Here is a 25,634-nt window from a genome sequence, read left to right as displayed (position 1 = left end):
TTTAACGTGACGAGTTTTATTGTTTGAATACTTTAATTTTATGTTTTTACAAAAAAGTATTTTTTAAGACAATTTGTTTTACCCTCGAAAAGTAAACCAAACTTTGAAGAGTACACTTTCTTTTATTAAAAATAACGGTTTTGAATATTTGAACTGATTTGTAATCAGAAAAACCGAGTTAAAAGAAAACAACATTTCCGATTCTTGAGACGCATTTTGGACGCGTTTTGAACGCGTTTCGGAAGCGTTTTGAACGCGTTTGGGACGCGTTTCAGACGAATTTTGGACGCGTTCTGGACACGTTTTGAACGCGTTTTGGATGCGTTTTGAACGCGTTTGGGACGTGTTTCAGACGAATTTTGGACGCGTTTCGGAAGCGTTTTGAACGCGTTTGGGACGCGTTTGGACGCGTTTCGGACGCGTTTTAGACGCGTTTCGGACGTGTTTTGGACACGTTTTGAACGCGTTTTGGATTCTTTTTGAACGCGTTTGGGACGCGTTTCAAACAAATTTTTGACGCGTTTCGGACGCGTTTTGGACACGTTTTGAACGCGTTTTATTGGATGCGTTTTGAACGCGTTTAGGACGCGTTTCAGACGAATTTTGGACGCGTTTTGGACGCGTTTGAGACTCGTTTTTGGCGCGTTTTCAATGCGATGTTCGTAAACAATACTTGACTCTTTTGGTTTTCTGGTCGGTAGGTAAGTCTATGACTAAAATCGGTCGTCAAAGTTTTTATCAAAACCAAATGGTTTATGCAGAAAAGGTCTAAATGTCTTCTTTCTAAAAAAAAATTAAGTCATTTTTCTTTTCTTTTTATTGCTATAAAAATCAATTAAATAATTTTTTTTTAACGTGATGAGTTTTATTGTTCGAAAAGTATTTTTAAAGCCAATTTGTTTTACCCTCGAAAAGTAAACCAAACTTTGAAGAGTACACTTGAGGATTTGTTTTTCTCTTTCTCTTTCTTTTATTAAAAATAACGGTTTTGAATATTTGAACTGATTTGTAATCAGAAAAACCGAGTTAAAAGAAAACAACATTTCCGATTCTGAGGGTAATTCATTTGTAAGACGGCACTGGATTTACTTCTTATACTTTTTCAACACAAATAAAACTGTCACCCAGATTGATATTCTCTACCAAAATGTAGAAGACCCGAAATTTCGATGTTAGTTTTGTTTTAACATTCTTATCGCCTATCAACTACTACTCGCTTGTTTAGTATTTAAAGTAAATATCTATAAACTTGTTTTTCTACTAGTAAAAAAAACTGTCGTATTAGAGATACATTTCAGCAATCGTTTCTCATCGTTTATCGTGAAACAAAAATATTGAAAGTAAGAAATAATTGAATTCCTTTGAAATACCCAAGTAACAATTTTACTTGCATAAGCCTGGTACGCTGCTCGCGCTAAATTTTAGCCAAGAAAAAATTCCCATACAAGTTATCGATAATTTGTATGGGATCCATTTTAGCTAAGATAAATTTTTTCGATAATTTGTATGGGAGCTAAAGTTTAGCGCGAGCAGCGTACCAGGCTATAAGGTGCATTTTCTTCGATTCAGCAAGCTATAGTTTGCATACGTTTAGTTCTAAAGAAGCCTTCTATTTTCAAGTGACAGAAGGTTTCATAAGACCTGTTCCAAGAGGTTCTTGTAAGTATGCAATGTTTTCATCTCTCAAGTATGCAATGTTTTTCACCAATAAGTATGCAAAGCTTTTATCCTGCAGATATGCAATGTTTGTAACACTTTTGAAGAAAAAACATTGCATTTTTATGTGAGGTTTCAATTAGCTCCCTTTTTGCCACTCATCTTTAATATTCGAGTATGGTCTACTGGTAAGGTGCTGGCTTGGTATGCAGAGGTACGTGGGATCGATTCCTGGCGGGGCCATTTGTGAAATTGAAAAAAAAATGTGTTCTTTTTCAATTAAAATAAAATTCTTCCCATTTCAGAACGACAGGAAAAGCATTGACATGGCCAAAAAAAGAAAAAAAAAAAAATAGAAAAAAACTAAAAGAAAACAAAAAATTCAATAAAATCTTTTTTCTTTTATTCATAAATTCAACATCTTATAACAACCTCCATAAGGCCTTATTATAACAGCTGCGTTAATTTGGAAATATTTATCTACTTTTTAGTACTTAAAGCTGATTTGAACTACTTTTTCAGTATAGGAAAGTAGTTTTAAGTACTAAAAAGTAGATAAATATTTCCAAAGGAACGCAGCTAACATCTAATGCAAATGATAGTTTCCTTAGCGAAGCTATAGCTTCCCTAAAATGTTTCATTGTTTTGTAAAAAGGCCTGCATAAGGTCGTTTTACGCTGTTCGTCACAAGCTATTAGCTTGTGAATTGCCTGTGGAGGAAGGTCTTGGGGAAATTCGGTAATGTGCGCCAAAATGATTTGCATAAGACTTGTCCTTCTTCTTAAACAAGTCAAAAAATAGCTTGCATTGACCCTTATGAAAGCTAAATTGTTACTTGGGTAAGACAAAAGGACATACCGGTAAAAATATATTAACGGGAAAAACATTTTTTGTTGTTGTATGTCTAGAAGTACCCATATTAGAAAACATGCCTGTCTGAGGACCTCAATCTTGTGTATTGTATAATATATAATTTGCGCTTTTTTTCATCGAGTTTGAACTTTACTGATATTTAAATTTTAATTCTTAAGGCTATCAGGAAACTATAGTTTAAAACCGATAGTGTGGGTATAATTAGACAAAGAAGAAAGTGAAGTTCAAGGCACTTTTTCTACTCAATTAACACTATCAGTAGGTTTATTGATCAATGTGCCTGCCTTGCTTAATCTATCTGGTAATAGGTCAAGTTTATTTTTGTAAAATTATTATGTATTTTTTCATTAAAACTATAACAATGACTAAGAGAAATCAATCGATTACAGGCCCTTCAATCGGATTGTTCCTAATTTGTTAACTCGGTAAACGAAGAAATTCGGTCACCACAAAAACTAAAAAAAAAATTACTTTTAACAACTTGTTACATAAATCGCGATCACCAGCTAACAAAAAGCTATTCACTTTTGAATGATTTATGTATTCTTTAACATTTTGCTCTCTCATCTTAATCTCGATAAGCTTCTCAAAATTAAGTAATGATCAGGTACATTAGCCCATAGCAATATTTAGAATAGATGATCTGTTTGAATTGTTTTTTTATATATTTGAGAATCAAAGCATTTTTTTTACAATCAGAGATTGTTTTGTTTCTATTCATAGGTATGTATATTCCGTATGGAATACACATTGTTCCTACTACACAACCTAATTAATATTTTTTAAATCCAACAGATAGAATTAAGTGCTCACCACAAAATTATTTAAAGTAAATCTCAGGCAGCAGTTTGTACTCGTAGTTTATTTGAAGCGGGTGTATTTTGTAGTAATTTTTTTTTTTGTAAGTTCATATAACCAGCTTCGACGTTTTGTGATTTTATTACGAAATCGTTTTCGAATTATTATTTTTTTGTTTGCCGTGCATTGAATTGAGTTTAAAAAAGTAACACATTTTAATAAAACTTTTTAAACACAATGCAATGTTTTGAAAAATCGAGTGTACTTTGTGGATGTGCTTTTACTTGTGATGTAGATTTTAATCCAACATATTATCTGCTGTATTTTTTTTTTGCTGCAGAAATAGTTTTGATGCTAAAATATGTAACATAATGAATATAGCTATTAGTTTGCTATAAATCTGTTTAAAAATTGGAAGTTTAAAATTAAGTAATATCTTTCTACGAAATTTCAATTTGTTTCGAAAATAAAGTACTTAAGAATTTAAGTTATACAAAAGGCCCTATTTGACCGATTACACTGGAAAAACAAGAGTTTATGTTCAATTTAACTTTTTAAGTTTATTTTTAGAATTTCGTTTGAGACAATGCCTCAACTCTAAATGCGATTAGCTGAAACGAAATTCAAATTGTTGAGCAAAATAAATCCTTATTTTTTTTCATTTGTACCTCTGCCTCAAATGGCACATAGTGTTAAATGTTTTCCTTGAATAAGATAAACCTCAATTTATTCTTTGAAGAGACGAAGCCATAGCTTAAAAAAGAACTATGAATATGGCCCAGTAAGAATAAGAGCCCCCGCATATTACAGACTTTCTGAAGTGTAGTCCTAGTGTGCTCAGGCAGACTAAACAATCGGCATGATAGGAAATATTTTAGTTTAAAGGCAATTGTATAGCAAAACAAACTTTTTTTTCGACCATTCAACCTTGTTGATCGGTCGATACTTAGGGCCAGTTGTACAAATATTTAATCCTTGGTTGAGCAACTTTTATCTACTGAAATCGGTGTTAAAGGTGCAGTTTAGCACTGGAATAAGGTCCCACTTAGGTTAATATTCTTAATAAACTACACGTTTCGAGATCTTTCAAGTGGTATAGGTATTTTACACAGATATCCCAAAAAAAAGTACCCATTCCTTTGCAACAAATATTCTTAATTTTGTAATTTTAAGTAAATGATTTTAATTTTTTTTTAGAGATCAATAGTTTTTGAAACATGAAGAACACTAAAATGAAGGCAGTAGAATGTATGGTTTTAGTTTTCTTGACAAGTTTTCTGGCCATAACAAACGCTCTGATGGGTAAGATTAAAAAAAATACAAAATGTTCTTAGAAAATAAAAAAAAGATCTGCTTTTAGACTTCGGGAATTTTTGTTCTTTTTTTTATTTAAAGATGATTCTAGCAATGAAGCTCCCAAGATTCTCGAAGGACCAGTACATATAATGGTGACTGAAGGATCACTAGTCATATTGAAATGTCGTACATCTGGTACTCCAAAGCCAAAAATTGAATGGGAAAAAGATGATACAAAATTGAAAGGCATGAGATTTGAAACATTGCCATCTGGTGATTTGAAAATAGAAACAGCATATTTTTTCGATAATGGAGTATTCACTTGTAAGGCAGAGAATGAACATGGAATAGCAAAGGAAAGTGCTAGACTAATCATTAAACAAAAAACTCGAGTTTTTGTAAATTCACATTTAAAAGAAATTGGTGTTGGACAAACAGCAATACTTGATTGCAACGTTATGTTTGATGATACTCTTTCGGTTGAAATTGAGTGGTTAAAGGATAATAAGTCTATTGCGTATGATATTGAAAATAAGTATATAAAAGGAAATGACAACTCATTATCAATATTGAAAACTGTTGGATCGGATTCGGGTGAATACACTTGTGTTGCACGTACTGATATCGACGAAGGAAAAGCCACAACAACATTGGTCGTTGAAGATGTACCAAATGCACCAATTTTAAAAGAGATAAATTGCAATGGTCTAAAAGCTGAAATAAGTTGGATGCCTCAGGGAGACAACCGTTCACCAATACTGTTTTATTCTATTGAGTACAACACTTCATTTACACCTGAGAAGTGGGATGTTGCAGTAGATAAAGTGCGTTCTTCTTACACCAAGCATACATATTTTATGAATCCATGGGGTGTTTATTCCTTCCGAGTGTTAGCTCATAATAAATTAGGTCAATCACATCCATCTGAAAACAGTGCTACTTGTACTACCCAGCCCGATGTACCTTATAAAAATCCCACAAACGTAAAAGCAGAAGGAACTGATCCAACAAATATGGTAATATCATGGACTCCAATGCCGGAGATTGAGCACAACGGCCCACAACTTCATTATAGAGTATCTTGGAAAAAAGATACAGCCGACTCCGAGTGGGAATCAAAGGATATTTTCGATTGGAAGGAAAACAAAGTTATTGTTAATGACCAACCAATGTTTCAAAAGTATCTTGTGAAAGTGTTGGCCATAAATCAACTTGGTGAATCTAAAATTCCTGCTAAAGAAGTGATTGGCTTTTCTGGTGAGGGTCGACCTTTGTTAGCTCCAAGTAATTTTAAAATGATGAAATTAACAAGTAGTACAGAGGCATTATTAAAATGGGATCCCGTTAGTAGCGAATCACTTCAAGGACACTTTAAGGGTTACAAACTTCAAACTTGGACAGCTGAAGAGGGCGAAGAATCACCTAGAGAAGTTTTAGTTGATAATAACGTCAATGAAGTTCTTTTTAACCAATTGAAACCATATTCAAAGAATTTTGTGCGAATAAGTGCTTACAATTCACTTTTTGATGGTCCAAGTACTGTAATAAGCTTTGACACACCTGAAGGATACCCATCAAATGTTGAGAATTTGGAATCATATGTTTTAAGCTCATCGTCTATACTTCTAACATGGGATGAACCACTGAATAAAAATGGTCGATTAACTGGATACAGGATTTATTATGAAGCGGTTCGAGGCCCTTTTGCAGGTCTTAGGATAGAAGGACATCATATTAGAGATCCAAAATTGACTAGTTGTATTTTGAAAAATTTGCGTCCTGGTATAAAATACAGAATATATGTGACTGCAACAACAGCTATGGGAGAGGGACAAGAGTAAGTTGCACGCTTCATTATAATAGCTTTAGAATTTGAATCATATCTTTTTCACATTAAAAGGTATTTTATTGAAAGCACAACATTAAGACGTGACCGAAAATCTAAGGAGCCATCAGTCCCAGATTTTAAATGGGAGCCTTTGACGAGCATAATGGTAAATTGGCAACCATTTAATGGTCAACCTACAGGCACACACTTCTTTACGCAATATAGGCAAGTAAAATGTTTAATTTACTGTTAATTTGTTTTTACAAACAAAAAAAAATATTGTTATCATTTTATGTTTAAATATTTTAAATAATTGTTTATCATTTCATACTTCGTCTAGAATTAAGGGTGAGACAGAATGGCAAAATACTCACGAAGAAGACGAACAAGATTTTCTAATTGTGGGAGGACTGAGGCGTGATTCTGTTTACGAGTTTCGTGTTGTTTCGGTTGATGGAAAATATCAAACAGCAAGTGAAATTAAAGAAATAAAGACGCTTTAATGAGCTAGTGGTTAGCTTATTTTTATGTTGATCAATCATTACGTATTTGTCATACATTAAACAATAAATCAACGAATAAATGTTTAACAAAATAAACTATATGATAAAAAAAAGTTGTAATGAAATTTATGGAAGCCTGATTTGTTAAAATCAATAGCAATATCAATCGAACCAAGGGACACAATAGATATTTTGTGAATGCATCAGTACACGAACAGTTAACAGAAATTCAAAAGTAATTATTTAGATATTTTAGAAAAAAAATTTAAAAAAAAATTTACGAAAGGTGTAAGAATACTTTATTATAAAAAAAATAAGATTGTGTGTACAAAGATTCTATTATAAGAAAATAAGAACTGAAAGCATGTCGCTTTCAAAAGAAGCCGAACACTGTCTAATTCCGAACACTAATGTTCCTAATTCCGAACACCATACATTTTAACAATTTTCTTCTATTATTTAGATAAAAACTCGTTTATAACAAAAATATAGAACCTTCAGGGTAAACAAAAATGTTCCATACATATGTATTTATAAACTAAATAGGAAACGGGCCTTATATGGTTCTGGCTCTTCGATGGGCTCAATTTTTTCGCTGCTTCCGATACAACTTTAAGAACGGTTTTAAAATGTCCTTTTTTTTATTATGGTTATAAATATGTGGGATTAGATATGCATTCTAATAACTGGTTGGAAGACACATTATAGAAAGTTATTATGGATGCATTTTTTTTAGGTTCGAAGGGATTAATTCCATATCTGCGCAATACATTTTGTATAAAACCAAAAAGGTCTTTATTTTCTAGAAGTTGCACAACAGTTTGCAGAAGTTTGTTTTTGTCACCTAGGTGTTTTCCAACGTTCGTTGCCTTTTAAACTGGTCCATTCCTACATTGAAGCTCGGCAGTGTTTCTTGAACCCTTTAAAAGCTCCAACATCTGCCGGCTGCATGATGTGGGTTGTATTCTTGGGAGAAATAAAGTGCATTTTTTTTATGAAATATGAATACCAAATTATTTAATTTGTTTAAATGTTTATAAATTTGTATAAATATTTTTAAAAAAAATATAGGTACATATATGAATGTATAAAGGAAATTTATAGCAGTTGCCTAGTTCCAAACAGAGTGTTGGTGGAAAGGAAATTTATAAAAATTGGCTTCTTATTACCGAAAAATTTAAAATAGGAATAAATAAACAATTTTTTAAAAAAATTCTATAAAAATTAACTACTTAAGCAGATCGGGAAAATTTTTATTTATCATACAAATTTTTTCTCGGGATGAATTTTGTCTTGAATATTTTTCCAAGCAGTACGCAGTTCACGCGCAAAATTTAAATATTTGGAGCCGCTGTAAAGAAGAAGTCTCCACTTAACTTTGCGCGGACAAATAATGTTCGAAGCATTATTCTGCCGGTAAAAATTGTGACAAGGAAAAAAATTAAACAAAATTGAAAAAAATTCAAACAAAATTAAGGTGGACTCTTTAAAAAAAATACTTGGAAAGTGAAGACGAAGCAAATACAACTCAGAATCAAATCAAAAACAAAAAAAAATTAATTTAATTTGAAAGAAGAAAAAAACTTAGGGTAAACTGCCCTATTGTTGCCACTCCCCATGTGATTGGCACCTTGAGTTTAAAAACCATTTACAGCTACTATTTTTATTTTTTGTTTAAAAATTCACTCTTCCCGCCTTTTTTGGCATATTCTTAGCAAACGAGAAATTGATAATTACAAAAAAAAGTATTAATAATAGTTTTATGCTATACGGAAAAACTGCGAACTAAGGATGGTGCGACATTCGCTTAAGGTGCCAATGATTGGGCAGTTTACCCTAGGTAATTTCTCCAACTTCAAAATTTTGCGCAGGATTAAAAAATGTTTTGTACAGATTAAAATTTGTTTTTTTTTCCGATCTGCGTACTAGGTTTAATGTCTAAACTAATACATAAAATCTGTGGCCACAACCAATAACCGCTTAAGTGAGTTAAGATAAAATTTTTTGAGAGGTTTTATGATGCTACCCAATGCTAAATCTACATCTTTTTAATTTTTTAACTATTAAAAACGAAAAATTAAAACTATCTAGATCGAGTCAAGAAAAGATTGAGTTGTTTTTGAGGCAAATTAAAAAATGCGGAGCATTATTGTAAAACTAAATTTTGTTTTTTTTTTCGACTTAAGCGGTTATTGATTGAGGCCACAGAAATTATAAATTTTAGTTTAAACTATAATTTCATTCAAATAAACACTATTTCATGTGACCACTCTCACTATTTTTTTACAAACAAAATACGATAATTTTACGCATGTGATCCTTCCGACAAACTGAAAGCTAATTGAATAAGAAAATATAGATTTATGAGCGAGAGATCGAATATAGTATATAGATACTAGGTTAACCAGGGGTCGAATTACGGCACACGATTACGATCATACGTTAACGTTTTGACTATTTCTCTCTCTATTTAATCAGTAGAAACAATACGTTAACGAACGTATGCCGTAGTTCGACCCCAGGTTTAACGGGACAAAACAGTTTGTTTTTACACATTTTTAAGAGAAAAGTGTTCGGCTACTGGAGCTGTTCGGAAATAGGTGCATCCACCCTACTTTTGCAAAGATTGGCTATATTGTAGTTAATGCTAAATAAATGTTTCCGCTTACTAGAACTAGACTTTACTCTCTTGGCCCTTTTTGTAGAAGTCTCAAAATTTGCATCAAATTCTATAAATATTATTTCAAGATTTTACATTCCAGAAATCGTGTTGAACACATTCATTCATCGTCCGTTGAACGCCACCATTATGACATCGTTCAACTAATTTATGTACTCATTCAACCGTATATAAAATTGGTTCAGGTCCTAGCTAAGCTGAATATGCAGCTGCAGCCTACTTTACAATTCAGCTTGCTGAATAAAATCATCATACTTTCTCACTCACACACAGGTGGTCGTCGTATTCTTCAAACAGAAATTTTATTCCGAAATTGTCAACAAAAAAAAAATAAAAAAACGAACGAACCGATGAGAAACAAGAAATGAGGTAATCCACCGCTTTCAACAAAAACTGACAAATCAAACGATAGCGAGCGGGTGCACTGAGTGGACGTCGACGCCGGAGCTTACTTTTTAAATAAATTCTCGGTGTGTGTATAGTGTTTGTTCTTGTTTTTATTATTATTATATTTTTTCTAGTTTTGTCTGATATTCCTTCTACATCTTTTTTTTCTAAATTGCTTTCAATTATGACCAAAGAAAAGCAAAACATAGCAAATACCATAAGAAACATATATAGTGTGTGTGTGTTAAACGCCGCGCCCATATAATTAATTACTTTTTTGTGTCGCGAGTTTCGCCACCCTGTGTTGTATTATGACAAAAAAGATATTTCATTAATTTATTCTATTAATTTAGGTTTTAAGCTTAATTTATATCTCTTCTTTTTTTTATTAATTTTCCCCAAAATTCCCTTCCCAGAGTAGAAATAGAAACGACTGTATGATTATTCAGGAATAAAACGAACGAACACAAACGACGAGGAGTTTTCTGTATAATTAATTCGGAATTATTTTGCCTCTCGCTTTATCTCGTGGTTTCTTGCACTCTTCTCAGTGCCAGCCAGGTCTCAAACCAGACCGAGACTGAGACCCAGTGTGTACACACAGATATACTCTACGAGTTGAGTTGTCGTGCAGCATAAAAAAAAATACCTACAAGTACACAAGAAAGAGTAATGTGAAACGTGTAAACGTGTTCCTTTTTTTGGGTGTGTTTGTGTTAATTAAGTGCAATTTTTTTTTCTAATATTTCTTTATATTTTCTATCTACTTAAATAAATAAATATTATTTTTGAATTAAAATAAAATAGCATCTGCATTTTTTGTAATTTAAAGAAAAGCTCGCGCAAGTTTGTGTGCAGAAAATTGAGAACTGACATTTGTGGAGTGGAGTGGTCTTTCGTCGTCAACGCATTCCGATACTCTCAAATTCAAGGCGAAAGGGAGGACTTTTTTTTGTTGTTCTTATTTGAGAAACAAGGATAACGAAGCAAGAGGTGGGTGGAATTTGATTCATGGACATAAAATGCAATTTTTATTATTATTTTTTTGTGTATGTGTAAAGTACACACAATGATAACTTGGGTACACCTGAACTCCATCTAAAATAAAAAAAAAAAAAACAGGTGAACCCTAAAGTTGAAGATATACAAAAAAATGCGAAATAAAATAATTGTTTCATCTCATTTTTAAATTTTCTGTTGGGCAATTTATTTCAAAAAGAAAATAAAAAAAGTGATGCTAAAATTGGTATGAGCTTAAATACCTACAAAGAATACTTTGAATCTTTTATTAAGAAGCAAGCTCATATATGTTTTTTTTTTCATGTGTTGGTATATTTGTCTTAATCTTGTAGCTCTTCATTTGAAATCTTGTTGGTGATGTGATCAAATGTTGAGTTATATTTTTTATATGTTGTTTTCTGTTTTGAAAGAGAGAACGCGACTATTAAGTTTAAGTTGACGTCATTGTTAAAATTAGGCAAACGATATTGTTGAAGTTGAAGCCAAAGCAAATAAGTATAGGTACAATATGGAAGTTTATGGTATGGATGGTGGTAAGCATTGTATATATATTTCCATAGTACTATCATGAAGTAAAACGATCTTAGGAACTCTAGTGGTGACTTGAAAAATCAGAATTTGTATGAAAAAAAACACACTGAGCGCCACCTCAAAAAAGTGGCGACATGAACTAATACTAAATTCGACTTCATGATAGTACTATAGAAATATATATACAATGGTGGTAAGGTGTGTTTTGAGTTTGTCTCATAAACAAGTCAACTTAAGCTTGAGAATTGAGCTTTCTCTTGGTTTTTTTTTTTGTTATATTTTTTCTTCAGGTTAAAGATGCATTGTGTTGCATTGAAAGTTAGAGATCAATATTTTTAGAAAATAGGTAGGTAGCTATCTGTGACTTTTGTTGCATTTGACATGAAAAGCTTTTACAACAGAATGTTATTCATAAATACTTGATTAATAAAGATACAATAAAAGTGCCAGACAAGTTTTTTCATTTATATAAATGACATCGACAAAACTATTTCAAAACTTAAGTTGGGACTTTACAATAACAGATTTATTTCAAACTGTCCATATGGGCCATTCCGCTATAGACGATCTTATTTGTTACTTTTTTGTAACAATTACAAGTAAAATAACTGTTTTTAATGAAAACAAACAAAAATGAGACCTAATTAAACAGAAATATTTGTTTTATTGCGCTTGCCAAGGCTTTAATGCAAAGATGCATGCTTGAGGTTAAACTTACTTCTTAGACATGTGGTGACACATGTTAGGTAGTCGTTTGTATACAAGAATATCATATTTTGTAAAGTGTTATCCTTTCCGTTACGCGATTGCCGCGATACCTTCGAATGTAAATGCCTCTTTGTATATTTTTGTTTTCTTATTTATTTTTTATGTTTTAAGATTATTGATTCAACGTCATTCGATTAATGTAAGTAAAAAATCAAATATGTTTGTTTGAAAATTAACAGATTTTTGTTTTTTGTACTAAGATCTAAAAAGGTAGGGCCGATTTTGTTGCACCCGCGATCGCACTTTGAACCCTTCCTGGTGACGATTCACTTAATTAATTTAAATTTTATGGCTGAATGGTAATTTAACAGGTTTAAATGTACCCTTTCAAGTTATAGTTTACTTGAAATACCTATGTTTGCATTTGTTTGTTGTTTGTTGTTAAAATTCGAATGAGTATAAATGTTGCACCCGCGATAATGGAATTGCCCATATGTCAATTTTCCTTTTCCTACGGACTAATCTAAAACTTAAATTGTAATGATACTTCCTAGCTTTACCTAATAATGTACCTACTAGAATACTGATTATGTATTTAAAAATCAAATTCACAACTTAAGTAAGCCGACTAGGCAGAAACTATTTTCCACCCAGGTACCATTATTTTTAAGCTTTTTAATCCTCTAGACTTCAATGATAAACTGATTATTTGAAAAATTTATTATTTAATAAAATAATTATCTACATGAACCAACTCTAGGCATTTAATTTAACTGTTGATGTTGTAGGTTCAATACTCAAGTGTCACGGAATAAATATCAGCCTAACTGAAAGTATGGAAACATACGAAAATGAAACTTAAATAAAGTCTTTGTAATAACCAAACATTATTTCAGACTTTGAATATAGAGTCAATAGAGAGGTTTTGATGTTTTCTTGCATGTGAAAAAGCTAAGTTAAAAAAATGCCCCTAAGTATGTTCAACACAAAGCGTTTAATCTTCCTCACAAATTGTCATCTAACTTTTCCATCCTAAATCCATATTTTTTGACAGAAGTCCGCATAACATTCCAAATTTTTTCCCCGAACTTGCTGGAAACCTATTTACGAGATTGTGCAAAGTTGCGCAGAATCATTTTGTATGACTGCTGTAGTAATACTAACATATATAGCAGGTACCTGTTTCAGTGCTTTTGGGGATAAGGGCCAAGTTAGTGCACATTTTGTATGAATAGTAAAGCGTAAGTTTCCTTTATTGGGCGCATAATGCCACCATGAAACTTACAAACATTGAATACAAGCAATTTTATTTTCATTTTAAAAAGATGAAGGGTTTGCTATTTCGGAGACTGAAGGAAAATATAATTGGGGACTCACTAAATATCCCCTTTCCTTTTTTCCCTGCCAGGCAACTTAAGAAAGTTGTAATTTATATTTATTTATCTATTTCAAATCTACGATATTTCATCCACAGATCTTGCTAAGATTTAATATAAAATTATAATGTACATTATGTATTATAAGGTAAATTAAACAAAACATAAATATAATTATGTAATTTAAAAATATTCTTATAAGTGGTTTGGAATCTATTTATTTATTTATTTATTTATATTCATCAAACAGAGATATAGTACTCTTTTTAGACTAAAAACTGAAACAACAATAGTAAAATTTAATTATAAAAATAAATATTTAAAAGAATGGTTTTAAATTGATATCTAGGCATAAACAAATCAAGATCTTCATAATACATATGAATTAAATAATCTACAACAGTGAGAAATTGGTTCCCGCTGTCCATAGTTAGTAGAATGAGGTATTTCAAAAATGGGACTAAGTTTCCGAGAAAACGTCATAACTGAACACTTAGAAAAGTTGAGCATTAGATCATTAAGTTTACACCAAAGCTAAAACGAATATAAATCTTGCTGAAATTCGAGACAATCAATTAAAGTATCAATGACTTTAAATAACTTGATATCGTCTGCAAACATTAACATTGTATGTACCTATAACAATAATAAAATATTAAAGCAAAAAAACTTAAAACTATGTACATACTTACTTTGTCACAATTTAAAGGGATCTATCAATGCTTCTTGTATGCATTGAAATGAACTTAAAATTTGGGGTGGCCTTTTTTTGAAAATAATCACAAAAAAAATTAAATTTTCAAAAACCAAGATTATCGCAAAATTTATATCAAATTAGCAATTTTTTTAAATTTTGAAGTTGTAATGCTCATTTGACGGATATAAACCGTTGTTCACAGAACAAATTTCAATATACGATGAAGCTGAGTTGGAAAAGGTAACGAATAGTAATTATTTGACGCTTCATCGTGAGCTCTGGGACGATGTTCATCTCCTTTTTTTTTGTATATTATATAAACGGCAATGTTTTTGGAATTCTATTGTTATTCCAATTGGACTTAATTAAAGGGTGTTTTTAAATCATTCATTTCGGAAAGTTATATTGTCAAAAGTGATATCCATTAATTTAATAATACTGACAAATACAAAATAGTAAGGTCTTTTATTCAAAAGCAATGTATAAGTACTGATTAAAATAAAACACCCTTTACCACAATTTTTTTGTTCGATCTTCGATTTGCATCAGGTTTTGTAATTAAAAATAAAAAAAAAAACAAAACAACATTTTAAACTGACAGCAAAATGGGTGTGAATTGTATTCAATGACTCATCCAAACCAACTAATTTATGTACATTTTTATACATTCTGATACCATAAACACATTTCTTCAAAAAAACAATATTTAATTTACCCAAAGTTCAATTAAAATTCACTCAAGTATTCAATTGCACCCCAAAAAGAATAAAAAAAAAAAAACGAAAGAATAATAATATAATACCCCACTTGATAGATCAGAACGTGCGATAAACCAAATGAAATAGGAAATGAATGCTAAACTTAGTAGCCAATTGACTCATTTAAACGGTGTGTGGCGGTGGTGTGCAATGGATACGTATCTTGATTCTGCAAATAGAGCGGCAAATATACAAATAATAATCTTAAACTAAAGCTAAAGCCGGCTCGGTTAGCTACCTTATAGATACACAACTTATTTTGTGTTAAATATTTTTTTTTTCTTTTTTAACTATACAAATTTACACTTGAATAGTATCTACTGGTATGGAATGAATATATCAACAATATAAAATGTAAACAGCCTTGCCATATTCTATTCATTCAAATGAATACAAAAAGCTAAGTGTAAATGAACAGATGATGAACACAAGTCTCTTTTTTTTTAATCAATTTTCTCAATTTCTTATAGCAACAACTCTAGGTGCTCTCGACTTGAGTTGTGAAAACATAGTAGTAGTTATGAATATAAATGAAGGAAGCAATGATCTTTTGAGTGATATGGTCAATTTATGGAACGGTATCTTATTTTTTCGTGAGTTTAACTCTTGAGTTTGAAATCTTGCCTTTACAGTTATTTCATTTTCTAGACATAGACTTTTTTGAATTTATTTTGAAAAATTTGGCAAAATTTCAAATATTTTCAATTTATTGAAAGTTATAAGAATTTTGGTGGTATTTTTTGTAAAATCTATGCTTCTTCTTAAGGAACGAAAGCTGATTCGGCTGAGAAATTTTCAAAAATTTCCTCTTTTGGGATAATTTCTATTCGAAATCGACATTGTGCACTACCTAAATTTTTCATTTTCATTGTTTGTTCAAAAAACACACACATCCTGTAGCTCCATACCACGCCTTTAATAAAAAATTCAATTTCTATACAAACTAAAGCAGATTGCCAACAACAACCCAAATGCGAAACAGCGCGTTTCAAAATAAGAGTGCAGTTAAAAATAAAGTTATTTCATTCTTAAACAAAAAAAATCACGTATATTTGTAGATAATTTCAAATTAAAAAAAAATTTATTTGGAACACAAAATTGCAAAAATAAATAAATTTTTTTATAAATTCTTGAAAAAAAGTTTATGAGAATGATATCATCATCATCAGCATCACAAACATATTAAACATGGTCCCCTCTCCAATTTATATTATTTTGAAAAATCAAAAAGTCCACAAACAAGCCAGATACTATCATACAACCATGACTGTAAAACAATGTCAGCTAGCAGGCAGCACAGAAGCCAACAACGAGTGTATCACGCTCACGCATATTCTCTAGGCCTCTTGTATTTCGTTTGGATTTGTGAAAACCAATTTGATCAGTAGGAATATTTATATACATATAATTTAGTTTTTTTTTTTTTTTTGTTTTTGTATTTCCTTCATACATAATATTTCAAATGGTAAATATCTTTACATAAGGTTTAAAATATATCGTTTTTTTTATTTTATTATTTATTTCGTGTTGTTATGTTATGTTTTCTTGGGTTAAGATCATCAGAACCAGATTTTTAGTGGCTTGTTGTGAATGTGGTCATTAATGTCTAGTTTATCATGTCACCGTTTGGTTTAAAGGCATTTTTGTTTTGAATTTGAACGAATACATTTTGTTTAATATTTTATTCATGAATGAAAGTCAAAATACTTAAAACAGTGTTCTAGTTGTATCTGTATTATTAAATTTATAGAACAATGAATGATTATCATGTTAGTGGATTTATAATTGATTCAAAGAGTGAACAGAGGATCGTATCGAAAACTGCATGTTTTGGTTATTTTCAAATGGGAATATCTGATCCGTTTTAGATTTTGACAGATGCTTTTGTGTTGTTGTTTTATAAATGTTTGATTGTTGTTGTTTAAACGGCAAGAATGTTTTTACTGCCTGTTAAGAGTAAAAGCATAAGCAATAAGCATAGCATTACGTTTACAAAAAGAGAAGAAGATTTTAATAGGGAATATTGACCGAATCAGCTCACTACAATAGCGTTCCCTGGTATTTAAAGCAATAAGAAAACAAAAAAATCACTCGCTTTGCGGAAGAAAACTGTTCGGAAGTACTGAAGATCATACCAAAACGTAAAAACGCCTCAACATTCAAATTTTTTGCAAAGTCGTTGAACATTTACAAGTCTGAATGAAACAAAATGTTATCGCTTGGATATTCAATTTACAACGTCAGCTGTTCGGAGATTGTCAATGTAGGTCCTTTTTCGTGGCCGTTGTAGCAAAACATCCGTAAAAATTACTAGGCGAATTGATAATTTGTGAGAAGCTTAATCTGAAATAATTAAAATACTTAACAAGGTTTAACTTACAACTAAACATCTTAGCTGCTCGATATCAAAATGAAAAAGTGTGTTGTTTTAATGATGAAAGCAAATTTTACTTTTATTATTCCGATGATGGTACCTAGTATTACAGTAAGGGGATCAAAAAGGAAACTAACAAATATGCTCCCTATCGCTACTTTGAAGCACGCCAGAGGTACGGTGATGGTCTGGGACTGTTTTTGGATCTAAAGTTTGTGGCCTATTCCATATTGAGCCAATATGTCATAAGATGTCCAGGCATTGATATCCAGATATCAATCATCGAACCAATATTCTCAGACTTGCACAAGTGGACTTAATAATGTAATACACAACTGCACTGCAATTCATGTCAGAGTCAAGAAAAAGCAAAACAAAAAAGACATTTGTTTTCATTTTTGACAAAAGTTTGTGGTAAATTGCTTAAACTTACATTTATTTAAAAAAAAGATACATTTTTAAGTCTGACGCTATATTTTGGTGCATTTAGAAGGTTTATTCAAAGTTAAAAAAAAGTACATCATATCGGTGATATCAAAAGGAAACAATACTATAATAAAAGTACGCTCGGAAACACTGGAAGTCACTTCTGCCAGATGGAGCAGCAAGGCCTAGTGACTAAGGAGCAAGCAAGGCCTAGTGACTAACAACTCTCAAACATCCTTGTATGCGTGTAGAAAATTTGCAAGAATGGAAGGGACCTACAATTTACAGCCGAGTCCAAACGGCTAAGCAGAAATGCACTTTTTCATGACAGTGATACTTTTGAAAACTTTGTCAATGCATGGCAAAGAGCCGTCCCATAAAGAAAGTCTTTTTTTTTTTCATTTTAGTTGTTGGAAGCTTAGAATCGAACGCAGACCTCTGGTGTCTTAGTCCATCGCACTAACCATCAAAAGTACTAGGTACTTTGTTAGGAAAGAAAGAAACTTTACCTACCTTAATTTATTGTTTTTGCTAAATAAGTCAGCCTGTTTTTTAACGCAAGTTCTTTTTTTTAATTTATTTAAATTACTTAATTGAAAATAAAAGAATCAAAAAAACTATTCATTTATCTAAGATTATAGGTTAGATCAATGTACATATGTAAGTTTTTCTTGTGATTACATTTCTGGTAACGTTTTTTTATATACCAAAGTTAAACAGCAAAACCCATATTTTTTAGATTTATTAGTATCCTATCGAAAAACGCACAAATCTTGTGAAATTTATTTTGTACCATGACCTGACCATGTGATGAAACTAACAAAGAGAAACTGTGGAAGCTAAAAACAAAGGTTCTTTACATATATTTATGTGGAAATCCAGATGTAGAAGCACATACATGTGAAGTCTAAAAAAGACACATCAAAAAATCCTTGACTTTTACTTTGGCATCAAAATAGACACGTCGCTTTCAACATCGAACATCAACCTCATCCACTTTTTTTTCAATCAAAAGGAGGCCAAGGTAAATTCCTGTGAACTTTTTACACCAACAATATCATTAAAATATCCTTGAAACTATTTCTTGATTATCTGATTATCCTTATTAATTTGACTTGCAAAATTTACCACCATCATTGAATAAAACTTGCACACTGCGTCAGATCCTTGAGAAGAATAATCCAATAAAATTTTTCATTCAAAACTTTCTAATATTGAAAATTTTAAATTATCCTGCGACATTGATTGAGATTTTATCTTCATACAATACCAAAGCTTTATTAAATGAAAGCTCAAAACTTTATATTCTCTTGAAAAGAAAAGCTATCCCTATTATTATCTGCAGAAATTCCATTAAAAATTTGCTGCGGTCACAGCATAAATTTAAGGTTGGCAATTATTGTGGTAACTAACGGAGATTTTTTGTTGTTGTTATGACCCCATTCTAGATCAAGGCAATGAGATGTCATGCAGTTTCATTCAATTTCTAGGAAGTCATGTGGATTTTCGGCGATATATACCTACAATAAACTTATGCTAACCTCCTATCTAAATAATATTGTACCAAATAAATTGGTTTCTGGACTGGTAGACATAATATACCCAACAAACAAAGTGTTCCGGTGTCTGCACAATGATTGTTGCTTCAGCAACGTACGTATATGTATCTAACGTATACATTTGTATATGCATAGAATTTTATTTAGGTAGACATGTTTGACCTAGAAAGGGGAAATAATTGTATTTGTAAACTGTGTATACCGACTTTAGTCTGAACGTCAGAGGACATTATTTTCAATTTGGTATTTCGAGATTCTATTGGAATGTCTTAATTTTGACCATGTCCTGCAGGTTTTCACAGCTTGTTTAATATAGGAAATAGAAGATAATTAAAATAGAAGGAATATGTAATTCTAAATGATTTCGAATGCAAGGGCAACTTAAGTTCACTTAATATTAACGTTGACTTATTTATTGTGTTATAAATGAACTCATTCAGTAAACCTTTGTTTCTTCATGTAGGTTCAAAAGTTCAATAGAAGGTATAAATTTAATTGAATTTGAATGTTTAATGAGTTTAAAGGCAAATGGAAGCTATAGTTTAAAACAGGGAAAAGAATTGTCAGTTATTTGTGTTGAAATTTCAAAAAAACACTCAGGTCAATATTATGAAACTCGGTTCGAATTGTATTTATGGTTTTTTAACCCTTCAGTACAGCCGTTTGTTTCAAGATAAAAATAAAGATTGCCAAATTTAGTTGACTGATCGAAGTAGAGAGAGTTGAAAATGACAAAAACAGGAGCAAACTTGGACAAAACACGCAACAGGCTTATGGCGTTTTCGATTGGCAGTCCGGAAGGGTCTGGAATCATTCTGAAAGCGTTTTATTCGCTAGTTTTGTGTGAATAAAACTTTTTCAGAATGATTCCGGACGCTTCCAGACTTCCAATCGAAAACGCCATTAAATTCGGCACAGATCTTAAAATATTCATTAATATTCGTCAATTTTTTTTTAAATTTTGATTATGGCTTTACATTAACATTTTGACTATTATATTAAAGCTAATGTAAATTCCAAATAGTCCAAATTTTAAGAAATTCGACGAATATTGACGGAAAATTATTTAATGCTAACATTTTCCATTGATTTTTTTTTTAATGTTAATTTTTAAAAATTTGTAGTCTCATTTTTTTTTTTAATGAAAAGTATTTTTGTTTGCAAATACAAATTTGAGGTATTTTAAATAATTTTTTTTTAAATAAATTAATAAAATTGAACACGTAAAAAACGACAAATAATTAAGACCTTATTGTTTTTACACTTTTTGGTTAGGATTTATTAAACGACGCGAATTACAACGTTCACGAAATACCTCACAAGTCCTAAAAAATATAGCTACTTATTGCTATCATTATGAAATTCGTTTTTTTTAAACTCTGAATTTCTCCCGAACGTCTAATTCAATTTCCACAAAATATTTTAAACCTAAACATTCGTTTAGTTTTAATATCAAGAGAAAAATGTTCAGTAAAAAAATTAATTTTTGGATTTTTACAAAGAATAAAAAAAATTTTTTTTTTTTGAAAAATCAAATTTTCGAAGACTGGATAGATAATATTTTTTACATTTTGGTTTAACATGTTGATCAACATTTACTACCATATAGCATACCAACATTATTTTTGTTTGTAAATCGTTTTTAAATATTTTTTAAAATAATTTTTGTTTGTAAATCAGTGCGAAACGATATGACCTTAAATTTGGCGTATAATGAGATCCCTAACCCTTAGTGGTTCTAGATCGTTGAAAATAATACTTTTTCTTGTGTGTCGGTATGATTAATTCAAAATATCAATGAAACTCAGTGAAATAATGTTCACATTGGAGATTAGACATACACAACACTTATGTCGTTTTCGATTGGCACTCCGGAAGCGTACGGAATCATTCAGAAGCCTTCTGAAAGTGTTTTATTCGCACGAATATGACAGGCAGAACGATTCTCAGAAGAGAAATTCTCTTCTTGATTTTAAAACAGAATTCACTCAAAATCACTAATATTTAAATAATTAAACGTCAAATCAAATTTCCTAGTCGAAAAGCAAACAAAAATTATTTGTTTATTCACCAATACAAATATAAAATTTCAGAATTGAGTGGAAGCGATTCAAAGTGTTTTATTGGATTTCAGAATGAGTGAATCCTTGAGTGAAACCAATCGAAAACGACATTAATTTATTTTGACGTAAAGCAAACTAAAACTAAAAAATATAACTTTTAAATGTCAAATACAATTTGTATTATTTTTTCCTGCAAACGAAAGTCATTGCGTTCGAGTTGAAAAATTATAAGTCAATATTTTAAGAAAATCCAAAAATGTAGGTATCCATTTTTAATTTTTAATTAATTTAAATTTCAGAAAACAATAAATTGTTGAATGAAAAACCATTTTAGTACAACTTTTGCTTGTGAGTGAATTCTGGGGCCTATTTCTCGACGAGCTACATCAATTACATCAACGACTTTAAAGTTTAAACTTCAATATCCCCGTCCCATCGGGCCTCACGGATAAAACAATATTTCCCAATATTAAATGGAGCTTTACTATTGGTTTTTAGGGTCGTCGATGTAGTAAATGAAGCTGATGTAGTTGATGTAGCTTGTCAAGAAACAGTTTGAAAACGAGAAGAAAATTTCTCTTCTAAGAAGTGTTTTAGCTGTCATTTTCATGCCAATAAAACGGTTTCAGAAGGCTTCTGAATGTTTCCGGACGCTTCTGGACGTCCAATCGAAAACGACATTAATATCTAGATTTTATATTGCTCTCTCTAACCATAGATTAATGTCAAAGAATTACAATAGCTAAGTGCATGAAATCCAAGTCAGTTTTTAAAAATTAAAAAAAATCCTTTCTCATTTAAAGAAAGAAAAAAAAAAAAAAACACTTAATGTCATGAGTCCCTTTGACAATGAAAAATGATCAGATGTCGTTGTTTATGACATTTGACAATATTTCAATTTTTCAATTATGATTTTCTTATGCTCTCCTCCTGACTTCCTTAAATGAAAACAAAAAATTGTATATTCAGACAACCATCCCGAAATCTAACAATTTCATTGTTAGATGGCCACAAATGTTTCTCCACAATATCTCTTGAATGGTCATTTTTCTGAAAATACCAAACCCAAAAGAACAGTATATATTCATTTCTGTCACAAATGTTCATACATTCATTTTTAACGAATCACTTTCCCTAACAAAATGTCATATTTAGTGCTACATCATCATCATGCACACCTGACTAGACATTTTCTTTCGAATAAAAAAGAATCTATGACGCATAATATTCGCTCATCTTTTTCAATCCACCCCCAATAGAGACGATGGACATTATGTAGATGTAGAACTTATACTTCCTTTTTGTATGTCTATGGATTAATAACAAACTCGAGTTTCATGTTGCATGAATTTTTTTTTTTTTTCTCATTATATCTGATATTTTGGACATTTCTCTGTTTCTATGAAGAAGAAAAAAAAATTCCGACCCTGAATGGAAAATCAATATTTATTTTCATTTTAATAATAATTCCTGTAGACACACTACACACACATAAGGGTGTATGGCCTGAAGGAAGATATCGATTTTTTGGTTGCTACCGCTTAAGCACAAAGGCTCCACATACTTTTGTACTCCATATACTCGCTTATACGAAAAATAACCAAACAGGATAACACTACGAAGATGGTTTATTGAAAAAGAGCTTGAAAGCTTTTTAAGTGTTATACATGTATGACAGTGTTGCCATGGTGCAATGACTCAGTAAAAAAAAATTATTAAAAATATGTTTGAAATGAAAATTGGAAAAAGGTTTTTATGCTTAGCTAAAATTAGCCTTGTGATCCATAATCCCCAATACATTTTTTAAACAATAGTCATATTAATTGATCTTTAAAGCATCAAACTAAACTAAAAATGGATTTTCAATTGTCTAGCTATTTGGCAATTTTAACTTTAAGAAAGTAAACAAATATACTAATGACGAAAAATTATGTCAAATTTTGACGTGGCAACACTTGTTTCAAATGTGTGTTTCTGTTCTTCTTCTTCTATTTTTTTTCCTTATTTGCTTAGGTACAAATGAATACCCTACTATACGATTTGAATCGTGAATGAAATAATAAGAAAAAAAAATGTCAAACCCCCATGTGTTCTTCATTTCAAACAATAAAACGAAAGTTCATAACCCTGCGCGTATACATACTTAATGACATCATGCTTAGTCGGATTTTGTTTGAATAATTATTATAACTTTGAACGCAAGCCAACAATTTTTTTGTTTTTTTCTTTTTGTCTATTTCTTTTTCTTTATATCATTGTTGTATTTGTCTCCGAAGGCTAAATAGTTTAAAATGAAAAATACAAATTTATTCCAAATGATGATGTTTTCAAAAGTGTCATCTCTTGGGAAGGTTTTTTTTTTGTATCATTATGCCGTTCATAGTTTAAACTTTTTCTTTTCGATGTTGCAATTAAGTGGTTTATGATAGGAAAGGTTTTTGTCATAAATTTCAAGATTAGACACGACTCACAACATTTCACACGTTTTTGTGTGTTTTTTTAAAGCTGCACTGGTCAGAATATGAATATATTTTTTTAATAAATGGATATAAACCAAAAATCATCGTTTGTTTACCCTACGTTTAGGAGATATTAAAAAAAAAATGTTGTTCTGAAAAATTCAAAGTCCGCTGAAATCCCCAAAATATACTTTTTTTTTCAAAGATTCAAACTTCTGTCGTTTGTCCACCTCGAGTTCTTTACATTTATAAAAACCAATAATTGGGGTTTGTAAAGTTTTCAGTGCAAATATTGGCTTTTGAACATCTCCTAAATGGAGGGTGAACAAACTTCGATTTTTGGTATGTGTACATAACGAATGAGACTAGTTCTCGATTACTGAAAATTGAACTTTCTTAAAAGGCTTTTTTTTTATCAAAATTGGACCGAATTTTATCCACATCACTTAATTATAAATGTATGGATGAAGAGCTCTAGTGTCCAGTCAAAAAGGATTAAAAAATGTTAGTATGTTTTAATTAGACAAGCTCCAAGCGCTTAAAGTAGTGATTATTAAGGATTGGAAGACTGGTGAACGACTTTAAAGAAAACTTTAAATTCAACTTCTTCCGTTTAGTAGATATAAAAGATAAACGTGCCTAAACAAAGAAAATATCAAAATCAATATTATGCTTTAATTTATCTTCTTTAAATAATAGGATTTCTTATTAAAAAATAAATTGAATCTGTTTAAACAATGTTAAAATCAAAGTGAACTTCTTTTTATTGTAATGAGGATTTTCTTCTTATACAAAAATTAAGTGCATCAGCTAGGAGTTACGTGATTTCTCATTAATTATATGTGCACTCTTATTGAAATTAAAAGATTAAAAAAAAAATAAAAAGATATTACCTTAACTTAAAAAGATTCTTTTTTTTTCAGATTTTATTTCATTTTTTTTTAGATGATGTAATTCGAGATTTTTTTTTAACGTTCGATCTTTCTGCCAATCTGTGTAGATTTATGCTTTCGATATTTTTGTTTTCGAGATAAAGATCGGTAAAGTCATGATCCCAACAAAAACATTTAGTCGCATTGTCAGCACCGTGGCTTGCAAATTTTAAATTTTTATTATGTATGTATGCAGGTATTTCACAATCACAATTTAATGACACCACCCATATGCTTTAATTAGTCTTCTCTTCACTTATTACAAGAGACTCATTCACTATGCTCTGTTTCAAGTCTATGTAAATAAAAACACCAAATACTGCTTTTAGCCATTCGAGAAGTCATTAGTAAATACCAAAATGCCTTTCTTTGCTTTGTTGCTTTGTTTTAATGTATGTATGTACATATGTAAAAACAAAAAATGGCAGCGAAATTTTCAGTCTTGTAATAACCTTTGAGAACTCAATTACCACTTGTAATCTGAAAGTGTGAATAATTTAAAATAAATCTCGTACAAAAAGACTTTACCCAAAAAGGATACCCTTATAAAAACATGTCTCAACTCCAACCCAAAACCTTACGCATAATGTCACAGAATTCAAATATATTTTACATAGTGAAGCTATTATCACCCTTCTTTATGTGCCAAATCAAATTTGATGCCACCCCTTGTTGTATTGTGCACATCTTGAATGTCTTGTCAATTCAAG

At 30.8% G+C, this 25,634-nt stretch overlaps 2 protein-coding genes across 6 annotated transcripts in view; both read left to right on the top strand.

Moving 5' to 3' along the window:
- Positions 1 to 3,375: 3,375 nt before the first annotated feature.
- Positions 3,376 to 7,058, top strand: LOC129908742 (neuroglian-like). Of its 3 annotated transcripts, none has more exons than XM_055985470.1 (5): positions 3,376 to 3,430; positions 4,525 to 4,629; positions 4,723 to 6,460; positions 6,524 to 6,676; positions 6,792 to 7,058. In XM_055985470.1, exons 2-5 carry the CDS (start codon positions 4,545 to 4,547, stop codon positions 6,952 to 6,954), a joined length of 2,139 nt encoding a protein of 712 aa, XP_055841445.1. In that variant the 5' UTR covers positions 3,376 to 3,430; positions 4,525 to 4,544; the 3' UTR covers positions 6,955 to 7,058. The 3 variants fall into 3 exon arrangements, with proteins under 3 accessions (XP_055841445.1, XP_055841448.1, XP_055841446.1); XM_055985473.1 differs by lacking the exon at positions 3,376 to 3,430 and adding an exon at positions 3,967 to 4,426 and having other exon boundaries at positions 4,525 to 4,625; positions 4,722 to 6,460; XM_055985471.1 differs by lacking the exon at positions 3,376 to 3,430 and adding an exon at positions 3,970 to 4,426.
- A 2,914-nt stretch (positions 7,059 to 9,972) lies between these two features.
- The window catches only part of LOC129912304 (neuroglian-like), an 83,902-nt gene continuing 68,240 nt past the window's right edge, over positions 9,973 to 25,634 (top strand). For all 3 annotated transcript variants that reach the window (XM_055990515.1, XM_055990517.1, XM_055990516.1), the window contains exons 1-2: positions 9,973 to 10,104; positions 10,854 to 11,014. The gene's annotated coding sequence lies outside the window, so the exon portion shown is untranslated. The remainder of the gene's footprint in view (positions 10,105 to 10,853; positions 11,015 to 25,634) is intronic.

The sequence above is a fragment of the Episyrphus balteatus genome, chromosome 2 (genome assembly GCF_945859705.1).
Source record: "Episyrphus balteatus chromosome 2, idEpiBalt1.1, whole genome shotgun sequence".
NCBI classification, from domain to species: Eukaryota; Metazoa; Arthropoda; class Insecta; order Diptera; family Syrphidae; genus Episyrphus; species Episyrphus balteatus.
Note: the sequence above shows the minus strand (reverse complement) of the source record. Positions and strands in the feature narration are given on the sequence as shown.

Excerpts from the sequence above, each read along its gene's own strand:
- LOC129908742 (XM_055985470.1), top strand. The coding sequence starts at position 4,545 with ATGAAGAACACTAAAATGAAGGCAGTAGAATGTATGGTTTTAGTTTTC. Across the intron at positions 4,630-4,722 it reads CATAACAAACGCTCTGATGG|ATGATTCTAGCAATGAAGCT; the intron begins GTAAGATTAAAA and ends TTTTATTTAAAG. Across the intron at positions 6,677-6,791 it reads CACTTCTTTACGCAATATAG|AATTAAGGGTGAGACAGAAT; the intron begins GCAAGTAAAATG and ends TACTTCGTCTAG.